This window comes from Euprymna scolopes, chromosome 9 (assembly GCF_053919585.1).
Source record: "Euprymna scolopes isolate OS-2025 chromosome 9, ASM5391958v1, whole genome shotgun sequence".
NCBI classification, from domain to species: domain Eukaryota; kingdom Metazoa; phylum Mollusca; class Cephalopoda; order Sepiida; family Sepiolidae; genus Euprymna; species Euprymna scolopes.
This window is the reverse complement of record NC_136490.1, coordinates 83,555,199-83,569,001: the sequence shown is the minus strand read 5'-3', so window position 1 is coordinate 83,569,001 and position 13,803 is coordinate 83,555,199. Positions and strand designations below refer to the sequence as shown.

At 37.6% G+C, this 13,803-nt stretch overlaps 1 protein-coding gene across 2 annotated transcripts in view; it reads right to left on the bottom strand.

The window, feature by feature from the left end:
- The window catches only part of LOC145284737 (protein furry-like), an 881,988-nt gene that overhangs the window by 645,762 nt on the left and 222,423 nt on the right, over positions 1-13,803 (bottom strand). For both annotated transcript variants that reach the window (XM_080133679.1, XM_080133680.1), the window contains exons 11-12: positions 2,079-2,177; positions 1,578-1,735 (exon numbers count right to left, since the gene is read on the bottom strand). In XM_080133679.1, the coding sequence (XP_079989805.1) occupies positions 1,578-1,735; positions 2,079-2,177 (257 nt within the window). The remainder of the gene's footprint in view (positions 1-1,577; positions 1,736-2,078; positions 2,178-13,803) is intronic.

Below are 13,803 nucleotides of genomic sequence, written 5' to 3'. Positions count from 1 at the left end.
AAAATGTGGCTGAAAATACCTTTTCTTGTCTCTCTGCACTCACTCACACTTTTGAAGATCATAGTAGCCACGAATGGTGTCGGTTCTCATAAAAGAAATGAGCATTGAAGAGTTGAATATTTTTCTGTAGCTGCTACAGCTCCCGGAGGATTTATAGTAGCAGCCATCGTATTGTTTTACCAATTATTCTAGTCTATTTAGCAATAGCATATGTTTCTTGGAGAGGGAGAGAGGATTTTTCAAGTAGGCGTTGGCAAATAGAAGATTAAACATGTCCCATATATATATTGCCTTTTATTTTCCTTGGTAGTGACAGTTTGAAAGTTGCATGATTTAGCAAGAACTTCCAATTGGAGTATAAGTGCATCAATAGTTTGGGCAGGATATTGTCTGTGAATTAATAGCTGACGTCTTTTATATATGAAGTTCATCAATTTTATATAAGCAGCATCTAGTGCTGTCATAGCACTATAGTAGTCACCATTAACTGAGTTACATGTTGATCGGCTTAAAAGAAATTTAGTTATGGGAATAGTTAGTATGTTCATCAACAAGAATAAAAAAACGGTCCATTTCTATATTTTACAAATGTAATGAAACTAAAATTCTGAATTTTTAAGATGATTGTTTATATTATATGCATCGATTTATTTTCTAATCTTGAGTGTTATTAATGCAACATTTCATTTAGATTGACCTTCGACCATCCTCAGACATGTTGGTTGTTGTTTGAGAAAGAACAGAGAAAAATTACTGGCTCCATAGATATTTTCGTATTCTTTGAATTAGTTAATTTTATAGTTGTTATTTTGTATTTGTGAAAAAGTTGGTTGACAAAGAATGAGGGGGCAACTCTAATAAAGATCGACAGGGGATTATCTCCCTTCCATTGCCGAAATTTTAAGGGTGTACAATGTTTGTTTTTCTACTATTAGAGGCTCTCAAATGGTACTAATCTCTAGGCTTGGTCTGCTTAGTAATTTTTTTTTTTTTTTAGCATATGTGCTCCTTCCTTGAGTATTATATTGGCATCCCTGTCTATCTATCTATTGTTCCACAAATGGAAGTGTGCTACTTTTTCTTTTAGACCTGTCTCTATGTCATGGCTTTATGGTGTTCTTCTAGCCTTACGTTTAGGAGGCAACTGGTATAACCTTTATATAGTTTTCTGCATTTACATGAAATCTCATATATACAATTTTTTGTTATGAGACTTTTGGTCAGGGGCTTGACTCATACTAGGTGTTTTTTAAGAGCTGAATCACTCTTGAATATTGCTCTGATGTCATATGGACTGCATATTTTTTTTAAAATTTTTGGACAGGTTGATCCTTCTTTAATTTGCAATAGCTACCAGAATCCATTAGGTCTGTCAGTTTTGGGGAATTTTTGCTCTGTTCATTAGCATAGTAGCGTTGGCACAGTAGCAAGGCCAATTCAACTGATACGTTGGACAAATAGAGAACAATAGCTTGATCAATACAAGTAATGAAATTAATTAGAAAATTGCTGTGAAAAGAAATCTGATATTTTATTCTGTAATGGCTACAGTGACTTGTTAAGATTTGGTTACTTACCACAAAAGTCTATACAAAGATTCTAAGGCAACGCGGGACATTTTAGGATCTTTATTCTTCAATTGTGAAAGGCACATTGTCAAAAATAAAGGCCAGTTGTTGAAAAAGAATGATTTCTGACTGACACACAGCAAACACGTGACCAATGGGAACAAATGCTGGATAGAAAACACAAACATAAGAATTAATATAAAGTGGAATATTTATCAACACATTTTATTTTTCAAAATAAATTTCCATAATTTATTTTTATTAAAAAGACCAATTGACTAATTATTTTAAAAGGATTTTTAACTATCACAAATAAGCAAATCACACTAACAAAAAATTTACAGAAAGAAAATTTAGATTTTTATCTTATACTGAGCAAGATAATGGCAATAGTTTATTGTTACTGAGAAGAAGGCTATTTCATATTTATAAACTCAAGGTTTCAGTCAGGTACAAAATGATTCTAAATATTTCAGGAGAGAAACTGAAGAAAAAAAAATTATTTCTTACTAAAGTGTGCTTTTTCTTTGGAGCCATCTCAATTGTGGTAAAGTACAACATTTCAACAAAATGTTTGAGAATAGGAACGTTGACTTCATTTTTTACATTCTGAAAAATATAAGTTTTACATTTAGATTCAACTGTCTGTTTTACTCTTTTCACTTATTAATGACAAAACAATGTTGTAAATGATTCAGTAAACACAAGTTGCTGTTTTACTCATATCTGGTAAGAGATGGTATTATAGTGTCAGCCTAGTAAAAAGCTATAACACTGACTGGATTTTAACTGATTCAGTAGTCTATGTTTCTTTACATTACACCATTTATACTCTTTAATTTAAAATATAAATAAGTCACATTAATTGTATTTTTATTGCTTACGATTTGAAGAATTATGAGAATTGGAATCTATTCTCCATTTTATTATGAATATTTTCTAATTTCTTCAATAGAATAAATTTATTTCATTAAAAAATATAAAAGCAACACCCTGGAATTGCTATGGTTTAGTTCCAGATGAAAATTGCATCAACTGAAAATGCAATTCGGTCAAGCAAAGGTAAATGATCAAAATAATTGGCTGCTGTGAAAGAAAATTTAAAAGATTAATGGCAGTAAAAGAAGCAGAAGTTATTTCATTCAAATTTAATTTTTTCTTGAAAATAAATCATATTTTTTTAGTAACATGTTATTTAAAAGAATTCTTTTGGTAATATATTTAACGCATTTCTCTATTTTTTAACATGTAATTATTTTTTTCTTAAAAAAAAAAAAACTGGCAAATTATGAAACCTATTTTTTTGTTATTTTTGAAGTAATATGTAACAATTAGTTTTTTCTTTAAAAAGCTGATAAAGCTTGAAATTTGATTCTTTTTGTAAGTGGCACATTGCAAATACTTTTTATTCTTAAAAACACTGATAGTGCATATGAGACATATTTTGTTAAGTTAGTTTTCTTCTCCTAAAGTAACAGCTCAATTTCATGCACAATATTTATAATAATATGAGGATTTTATTCTCAAAGAAAAGTTCAATTCTTACAGATGAGATAGTTGGAATTATTACAAAAAGTTAAATTGGAAGCGGCAGTTGTTAAAGAGAAGGAACAACAACAGTGTACTTTATAATCAAATGAATGGATTGTTCAAACTACTGTTCGCATTTTGGGTGTTCTCAAAACGTTTCAGCTGATGAAACCTCTGACCTTCTTCAGGTATATTTTGATAATGACTCTTATTGGGGAATGATGAAAAGAATATTTTACTCTTTTTTCCCACAAACCACAGTTATTAGAATTCAAAATGAGTGATGTATTTGTGAAACAAAAAGAGCATAGAGTTGTTTCAATTTTTGTATTAATTAGGGTCCATACCGATTTGATATATTGTTTGAAGAACAAAGATGTTTAAGGATTAAACATCCTGCTTATAACATTCTTATAATATTGCCAAACAATATAATATAGGTGTTTCTTCATTCAGCCACCATCATCAACATTTGCAATTTGTTTTCCGACACCTGATGACATTCTGCTAACGTCCTCTTGCTCTTCCAGCTTCTCCTGTTCCCAATAACGTCCTCCACTAATTTAATGTGGTTCTTATGTTTTCACTCAGATCCACGTTATATGCAGAGACAGTTGCAAATGAACAAAGAAAGGGAAATTTGACTCAGCTTGTTTTAGTTGAAATAAAAGGTATTTATTTCTGGTACTTTCCAAACTATGCCCACATCCTGATTTTACAAGTTCGCCATGTAGTTAACAAAACTCTGTTGTGTCGAACACATGCTTTTTCTCCTTCTGAACCGACATGTCTGCTCAAGTCCAATCACTGCCACACGTTTTTTTTTTTAATTTCTTTTTGTTGCTATGTCTGCAGCTTACCCTACGACACATGGTAGTCCAATTATTCATTTTTCAAAGTTTGGATTGCATCTTGTCATTTTTAAGTTCCTCTCGCACTCACACGTGTTTCCAAGTCGCTCTTGCTGCCAACAGTTTTTCTTTTTTTTAAATTGCTTTTCTTTCCTTTTTCTTTGTCTGCTGTGACATCCCCTTGCTCGCCGGCTTGCTCATTTGCATATGTGTTATGCTGCTGCTACACATGTCTCGACGACTTTGTTACATACTTACCTATGCCAAAAACAAATTCTTTACAAGAATGTATTAAAATCTGCACTAAGGTAATAAAAGAAAAATTTCAAACAAAAAACTAGAGTAAATAAATTCAAATAAAATGTCTTAGTGTATAGTTTGTTTGACCTGAATTTTAACAATATGTTACAAAGCCAGTAACATCGAGGCAAGACCAAATCTGAGTTCTATTGAACAGTCTTTGATGTTTGTTGGTCTCACATTGGTAACTCCTCTAAACTTAAACAGGGTATTTTTTTTGTAAATCAGTTTATTGTTTATCTTGATAGTCTTCATAACAGATATATTTTATTGTTAATTGTATTCCAAGCATCATTTATTATTTTCAGTGTATGTGAGTTTTTTCTTTCTTCATTTTCGTCCACAACCTTCAATTCTTTCTTGCCTTGTCTTTGTTGATTTTCTTTTGGTTAAAAGTTTCTCTCTTTAATTAGTAACCAAGCCAGTTAGTATAATCTCTTGCTTAGTCCAATAACTTATTTGTCCCTTATCTGCTCAGCCTCTTGGGGTGAAATTATTTGAAACAACATAAGTTAATCTAAACTTTTTAGTTCTGCAGCCCATTTGGTCTGTTAACTGCTTAACCCCTTGTGGCAAGATTATTTGAGACACAGTTAATACCTTACCCAAAGAGCCAGAGGTATTATCCATGCTCCCAACTAAATCTGCTACCAATATATCATGCAACAATTATTGCATTTTCTCTTTTTTGTCACAATATGGTTTAACCTTATTTTTCTACTACTTATACTTTCCACTAAACTACTTCGTTCAAAAACAAAACCATTAGAAGTCCCATCACTAACTTCTATATCTCCTTTATCTCTCATGGCTAAGTGATGTTCCATCCTCAGCAAATCTGATTTGTTGTTTGAATTCTCTCAACAACATTTGGATTGTTTGTGAATAAATGTGTTGTTATCTACATCCTCCATTTCTCTATCAAAAGATTATAAGTACCTTAAATGCTTAGTATACACTTAGCTTTCTATCATGGCTACAGCAGCAATGCAACACTCTCATAAAGAGCTTCAATTTTAGGATTAAAGAATAATGTTCTATTAATGTTAAGTGTCTTAAACAATTTTGCTTGCCATTACTTTTAAAATTAAAGATGACTTAAAAGATTAATATTTCTGTGTTCGGTATTAGATTCATATGAATCCAAGTAATGAAATACTGAAAAATAAAAGCACCTAACCTAGTTTAAAAACTTACAAATAAAAAAAAATTATTTATAAGTCACTTAACATAGCCTGCGCTAAAAATTGGACATGTTTTTTCTTTTGAAATTTTAAAACTTTAGTAATCCATAAAATAAAAAAAATGAGATATTTAGTATTCTCAGCTGGGAATTGGACATAACTTAAACAGTGCCAAATACGAATTTACAAAAATATATGTTCAAGTCAAATGGTTGATTCTAAATTCATATTTAAAACCAAATAAGCTATTTGATACATTAAATGAGCATGAAAGTATATCCTCTATAGTGTACTAGCAGGGCTACCCGGCGTTGCCCGGGACCGTAACAACAATGTAAAAACAAAAGCAGATATTGAACATATGTTTTATTCTTAGGGGAGAGGAATCTTTCAGGGTGAGAGAGAGAGAGAGAAGATAAAGAGTGTGAGAGAGAGGCAGAAGATAAAGTTGTTCCATCCTCTTTCCCAAATTTGACTACTGTTCATGTTTGAACTCTCATCGTCGAGTTGATCCTCGAGTTGCCTATTGGCCTTGATAAGTGCTAATATAGAGAGAAGAGAAACAGGGTGAGAGAGAGAGAAGATAAAGAGTGTGAGAGAGAGGCAGTAGAGAAAGTTGTTCCATCCTCTTTCCCAAATTTGAATACTGTGCACGTTTGAACTCTCATCGTCGAGTTGATCCTCGAGTTGCCTATTGGCCTTGATAAGTGCTAATATAGAGAGAAGAGAAACAGGGTGAGAGAGAGAGAGAAGATAAAGAGTGTGAGAGAGAGGCAGAAGAGAAAGTTGTTCCATCCTCTTTCCCAAATTTGAATACTGTGCACGTTTGAACTCTCATGGTCGAGTTGATCCTCGAGTTGCCTATTGGCCTTGATAAGTGCTAATATAGAGAAAAGAGAAACAGGGTGAGAGAGAGAGAAGATACAGAGTTTGAGAGAGAGGCAGAAGAGAAAGTTGTTCCATCCTCTTTCCCAAATTTGAATACTGTGCACGTTTGAACTCTCACCGTCGAGTTTATCCTCAAGTTGCCTATTGGCCTTGATAAGTGCTAATATAGAGAGAAGAGAAACAGGGGTAGAGAGAGAGAGAGAAGATAAAGAGTGTGAGAGAGAGGCAGAAGAAAAAATTGTTCCATCCTCTTTCGTGAGAGAGAGGCAGAAGAGAAAGTTGTTCCATCCTCTTTCCCAAATTTCACTACTGTGCACGTTTGAACTCTCAATCTCGAGTTGCCTATTGGCCTTGATAAGTGCTAATATAGATAGAAGGGAAAGAGGGTGAGAGAGAGAGAGTAGATAAAGAGGGTGAGAGAGAGAAAGAGAAGAGAAAGAGGTCTAGAGAGAGTGAGAGAGAGAGAAATATGGTGAGTCGAGTTGATCCTCGAGTTGCCTATTTGCCTTGATAAGTGCTAATATAGAGAGAAGAGAAACAGGGTGAGAGAGAGAGAAGATAAAGAGTGTTAGAGAGAGGCAGAAGAGAAAGTTGTTCCATCCTCTTTTCCAAATTGTAATACTGTGCACGTTTGAACTCTCATCGTCGAGTCTATCCTCGATTTGCCTATTGGCCTTGATAAGTGCTAAACTAGAGAGAAGAGAAACAGGGTGAGAGAGAGAGAGCGAGAGAGAGAGGAGATAAATAGTCTGAGAGAGAGGCAGAAGAGAAAGTTGTTCCATCCTCTTTCCCAAATTTCACTACTGTGCACGTTTGAACTCTCAATCTCGAGTTGCCTATTGGCCTTGATAAGTGCTAATATAGATAGAAGGGAAAGAGGGTGAGAGAGAGAGAGTAGATAAAGGGGGTGAGAGAGAGAAAGAGAAGAGAAAGAGGTCTAGAGAGAGAGAGAGAGAGAAGAGAGTGAGAGAGAGAGAGAAATATGGTGAGTCGAGTTGATCCTCGAGTTGCCTATTTGCCTTGATAAGTGCTAATATAGAGAGAAGAGAAACAAGGTGAGAGAGAGAGAGAAGATAAAGAGTGTTAGAGAGAGGCAGAAGAGAAAGTTGTTCCATCCTCTTTTCCAAATTGTAATACTGTGCATGTTTGAACTCTCATCGTCGAGTCTATCCTCGATTTGCCTATTGGCCTTGATAAGTGCTAATATAGAGAGAAGAGAAACAGGGTGAGAGAGAGAGAGAGAGAGCGAGAGAGAGAGAGAAGATAAATAGTCTGAGAGAGAGGCAGAAGAGAAAGTTGTTCCATCCTCTTTCCCAAATTTCACTACTGTGCACGTTTGAACTCTCAATCTCGAGTTGCCTATTGGCCTTGATAAGTGCTAATACAGATAGAAGCGAAAGAGCGTGAGAGAGAGAGTAGATAACGAGGGTGAGAGAGAGAAAGAGAAGAGAAAGAGGTCTAGAGAGAGAGAGAGAGAAGAGAGTGAGAGAGAGAGAAATATGGTGAGTCGAGGTGATCCTCGAGTTGCCTATTTGCCTTGATAAGTGCTAATATAGAGAGAAGAGAAACAGGGTGAGAAAGAGAGAGAAGATAAAGAGTGTTAGAAAGAGGCAGAAGAGGAAGTTGTTCCATCCTCTTTTCCAAATTGTAATACTGTGCACGTTTGAACTCTCATCGTCGAGTCTATCCTCAATTTGCCTATTGGCCTTGATAAGTGCTAATATAGAGAGAAGAGAAACAGGGTGAGAGACAGCGAGAGAGAGAGAGAAAATAAATAGTGTGAGAGAGAGGCAGAAGAGAAAGTTGTTCCATCCTCTTTCCCAAATTTCACTACTGTGCACGTTTGAACTCTCAATCTCGAGTTGCCTATTGGCCTTGATAAGTGCTAATATAGATAAAAGGGAAAGAGGGTGAGAGAGAGAGTAGATAAAGAGGGTGAGAAAGAGAAGAGAAAGAGGTCTAGAGAGAGAGAGAGAGAGAAGAGAGTGAGAGAGAGAGAAATATGGTGAGTCGAGTTGATCCTCGAGTTGCCTATTTGCCTTGATAAGTGCTAATATAGAGAGAAGAGAAACAGGGTGAGAGAGAGAGAAGATAAAGAGTGTTAGAGAGAGGCAGAAGAGAAAGTTGTTCCATCCTCTTTTCCAAATTGTAATACTGTGCACGTTTGAACTCTCATCGTCGAGTCTATCCTCGATTTGCCTATTAGCCTTGATAAGTGCTAATATAAAGAGAAGAGAAACAGGGTGAGAGAGAGAGAGAGAGCGAGAGAGAGAGAGAGAAGATAAATAGTGTGAGAGAGAGGCAGAAGAGAAAGTTGTTCCATCCTCTTTCCCAAATTTCACTACTGTGCACGTTTGAACTCTCAATCTCGAGTTGCCTATTGGCCTTGATAAGTGCTAATATAGATAGAAGGAAAAGAGGGTGAGAGAGAGAGAGTAGATAAAGAGGGTGAGAGAGAGAAAGAGAAGAGAAAGAGGTCTAGAGAGAGAGAGAGAGAGAGAAGAGAGTGAGAGAGAGAGAAATATGGTGAGTCGAGTTGATCCTCGAGTTGCCTATTTGCCTTGATAAGTGCTAATATAGAGAGAAGAGAAACAGGGTGAGAGAGAGAGAGAAGATAAAGAGTGTTAGAGAGAGGCAGAAGAGAAAGTTGTTCCATCCTCTTTTCCAAATTGTAATACTGTGCATGTTTGAACTCTCATCGTCGTGTCTATCCTCGATTTGCCTATTGGCCTTGATAAGTGCTAATATAGAGAGAAGAGAAACAGGGTGAGAGAGAGAGAGAGCGAGAGAGAGAGAGAAGATAAATAGTCTGAGAGAGAGGCAGAAGAGAAAGTTGTTCCATCCTCTTTCCCAAATTTCACTACTGTGCACGTTTGAACTCTCAATCTCGAGTTGCCTATTGGCCTTGATAAGTGCTAATATAGATAGAAGGGAAAGAGGGTGAGAGAGAGAGAGAGTAGATAAAGAGGGTGAGGGAGAGAAAAGAAGAGAAAGAGGTCTAGAGAGAGAGAGAGGGAAGAGAGTGAGAGAGAGAGAAATATGGTGAGTCGAGTTGATCCTCGAGTTGCCTATTTGCCTTGATAAGTGCTAATATAGAGAGAAGAGAGACAGGGTGAGAGAGAGAGCGAGAGAGAAGATAAATAGTCTAAGAGAGAGGCAGAAGAGAAAGTTGTTCCATCCTCTTTCCCAAATTTCACTACTGTGCACGTTTGAACTCTCAATCTCGAGTTGCCTATTGGCCTTGATAAGTGCTAATATAGAGAGAAGAGAAACAGGGTGAGAGAGAGAGAGAAGATAAAGAGTGTTAGAGAGAGGCAGAAGAGAAAGTTGTTCCATCCTCTTTTCCAAATTGTAATACTGTGCACGTTTGAACTCTCATCGTCGAGTCTATCCTCGATTTGCCTATTGGCCTTGATAAGTGCTAATATAGAGAGAAGAGAAACAGAGTGAGAGAGAAAGAGAGAAAGAGAGAGAGAGAAGATAAATAGTGTGAGAGAGAGGCAGAAGAGAAAGTTGTTCCATCCTCTTTCCCAAATTTAACTACTGTGCACGTTTGAACTCTCAATCTCGAGTTGCCTATTGGCCTTGCTAAGTGCTAATACAGATAGAAGCGAAAGAGGGTCAGAGAGAGAGAGTAGATAAAGAGGGTGAGAGAGAGAAAGAGAAGAGAAAGAGGTCTAGAGAGAGAGAGAGAGAGAGAGAGAGAGAAGAGAGTGAGAGAAATATGGTGAGTCGAGTTGATCCTCGAGTTGCCTATTTGCCTTGATAAGTGCTAATATAGATAGAAGAGAAACAGGGTGAGAGAGAGAGAGAAGATAAAGAGTGTTAGAGAGAGGCAGAAGAGGAAGTTGTTCCATCCTCTTTTCCAAATTGTAATACTGTGCACGTTTGAACTCTCATCGTCGTGTCTATCCTCGATTTGCCTATTGGCCTTGATAAGTGCTAATATAGAGAGAAGAGAAACAGGGTTAGAGAGAGAGAGAGAGCGAGAGAGAGAGAGAGAAGAAAAATAGTCTGAGAGAGAGGCAGAAGAGAAAGTTGTTCCATCCTCTTTCCCAAATTTCACTACTGTGCACGTTTGAACTCTCAATCTCGAGTTGCCTATTGGCCTTGATAAGTGCTAATACAGATAGAAGCGAAAGAGGGTGAGAGAGAGAGAGTAGATAACGAGGGTGAGAGAGAGAAAGAGAAGAGAAAGAGGTCTAGAGAGAGAGAGAGAGTGAGAGAGAGAGAAATATGGTGAGTCGAGTTGATCCTCGAGTTGCCTATTTGCCTTGATAAGTGCTAATATAGAGAGAAGAGAAACAGGGTGAGAAAGAGAGAGAAGATAAAGAGTGTTAGAGAGAGGCAGAAGAGAAAGTTGTTCCATCCTCTTTCCCAAATTTCACTACTGTGCACGTTTGAACTCTCAATCTCGAGTTGCCTATTGGCCTTGATAAGTGCTAATATAGATAGAAGGGAAAGAGGGTGAGAGAGAGAGAGTAGATAAAGAGGGTGAGAGAGAGAAAGAGAAGAGAAAGAGGTCTAGAGAGAGAGAGAGAGAGAAGAGAGTGAGAGAAAGAGAAATATGGTGAGTCGAGTTGATCCTCGAGTTGCCTATTTGCCTTGATAAGTGCTAATATAGAGAGAAGAGAAACAGGGTGAGAGAGAGAGAAGATAAAGAGTGTTAGAGAGAGGCAGAAGAGAAAGTTGTTCCATCCTCTTTTCCAAATTGTAATACTGTGCACGTTTGAACTCTCATCGTCGAGTCTATCCTCGATTTGCCTATGGGCCTTGATAAGTGCTAATATAGAGAGAAGAGAAACAGAGTGAGAGAGAGAGAGAGCGAGAGAGAGAGAGAAGATAAATAGTGTGAGAGAGAGGCAGAAGAGAAAGTTGTTCCATCCTCTTTCCCAAATTTCACTACTGTGCACGTTTGAACTCTCAATCTCGAGTTGCCTATTGGCCTTGATAAGTGCTAATATAGATAGAAGGGCAAGAGGGTTAGAGAGAGAGTAGATAAAGAGGGTGAGAGAGAGAAAGAGAAGAGAAAGAGGTCTAGAGAGAGAGAGAAGAGAGAGTGAGAGAGAGAGAGAGAAATATGGTGAGTCGAGTTGATCCTCGAGTTTCCTATTTGCCTTGATAAGTTCTAATATAGAGAGAAGAGAAACAGGGTGAGAGAGAGAGAGAAGATAAAGAGTGTTAGAGAGAGGCAGAAGAGAAAGTTGTTCCATCCTCTTTTCTAAATTGTAATACTGTGCACGTTTGAACTCTCATCGTCGAGTCTATCCTCGATTTGCCTATTGGCCTTGATAAGTGCTAATATAGAGAGAAGAGAAACAGAGTGAGAGAGAGAGAGAGCGAGAGAGAGAGGGAGAAGATAAATAGTGTGAGAGAGAGGCAGAAGAGAAAGTTGTTCCATCCTCTTTCCCAAATTTCACTACTGTGCACGTTTGAACTCAATCTCGAGTTGCCTATTGGCCTTGATAAGTGCTAATATAGATAGAAGGGAAAGAGGGTGAGAGAGAGTAGATAAAGAGGGTGAGAGAGAGAAAGAGAAGAGAAAGAGGTCTAGAGAGAGAGAGAGAGAGAGAAGAGAGTGAGAGAGAGAGAAATATGGTGAGTCGAGTTGATCCTCGAGTTGCCTATTGGCCTTGATAAGTGCTAATATAGAGAGAAGAGAAACAGGGTGAGAGAGAGAGAGAAGATAAAGAGTGTTAGAGAGAGGCAGAAGAGAAAGTTGTTCCATCCTCTTTTCCAAATTGTAATACTGTGCACGTTTGAACTCTCATCGTCGAGTCTATCCTCGATTTGCCTATTGGCCTTGATAAGTGCTAATATAGAGAGAAGAGAAACAGAGTGAGAGAGAAAGAGAGAAAGAGAGAGAGAGAAGATAAATAGTGTGAGAGAGAGGCAGAAGAGAAAGTTGTTCCATCCTCTTTCCCAAATTTAACTACTGTGCACGTTTGAACTCTCAATCTCGAGTTGCCTATTGGCCTTGCTAAGTGCTAATACAGATAGAAGCGAAAGAGGGTCAGAGAGAGAGAGTAGATAAAGAGGGTGAGAGAGAGAAAGAGAAGAGAAAGAGGTCTAGAGAGAGAGAGAGAGAGAGAGAAGAGAGTGAGAGAAATATGGTGAGTCGAGTTGATCCTCGAGTTGCCTATTTGCCTTGATAAGTGCTAATATAGATAGAAGAGAAACAGGGTGAGAGAGAGAGAAGATAAAGAGTGTTAGAGAGAGGCAGAAGAGGAAGTTGTTCCATCCTCTTTTCCAAATTGTAATACTGTGCACGTTTGAACTCTCATCGTCGTGTCTATCCTCGATTTGCCTATTGGCCTTGATAAGTGCTAATATAGAGAGAAGAGAAACAGGGTGAGAGAGAGAGCGAGATAGAGAGAGAAGATAAATAGTCTGAGAGAGAGGCAGAAGAGAAAGTTGTTCCATCCTCTTTCCCAAATTTCACTACTGTGCACGTTTGAACTCTCAATCTCGAGTTGCCTATTGGCCTTGATAAGTGCTAATATAGATAGAAGGGAAAGAGGGTGAGAGAGAGAGTAGATAAAGAGGGTGGGAGAGAGAAAGAGAAGAGAAAGAGGTCTAGAGAGAGAGAGAGGGAGAAGAGAGTGAGAGAGAGAGAAATATGGTGAGTCGAGTTGATCCTCGAGTTGCCTATTTGCCTTGATAAGTGCTAATATAGAGAGAAGAGAAACAAGGTGAGAGAGAGAGAGAAGATAAAGAGTGTTAGAGAGAGGCAGAAGAGAAAGTTGTTCCATCCTCTTTTCCAAATTGTAATACTGTGCATGTTTGAACTCTCATCGTCGAGTCTATCCTCGATTTGCCTATTGGCCTTGATAAGTGCTAATATAGAGAGAAGAGAAACAGGGTGAGAGAGAGAGCGAGAGAGAGAGAGAAGATAAATAGTGTGAGAGAGAGGCAGAAGAGAAAGTTGTTCCATCCTCTTTCCCAAATTTCACTACTGTGCACGTTTGAACTCTCAATCTCGAGTTGCCTATTGGCCTTGATAAGTGCTAATATAGATAGAAGGGAAGTTGGGTGAAAGAGAGAGAGTAGATAAAGAGGGTGAGAGAGAGAAAGAGAAGAGAAAAAGGTCTAGAAAGAGAGAGAGAGAGAGACAGAGAGAAGAGAGAGTGAGAGAGAGAGAAATATGGTGAGTCGAGTTGATCCTCGAGTTGCCTATTTGCCTTGATAAGTGCTAATATAGAGAGAAGAGAAACAGGGTGAGAGAGAGAGAGAGAAGATAAAGAGTGTTAGAGAGAGGCAGAAGAGAAAGTTGTTCCATCCTCTTTTCCAAATTGTAATACTGTGCACGTTTGAACTCTCATCGTCGAGTCTATCCTCGATTTGCCTATTGGCCTTGATAAGTGCTAATATAGAGAGAAGAGAAACAGGGTGAGAGAGAGAGCGAGAGAGAGAGAGAAGATAAATAGTGTGAGAGAGAGGCAGAAGAGAAAGTTGTTCCATCCTCTTTCCCAAATTTCACTA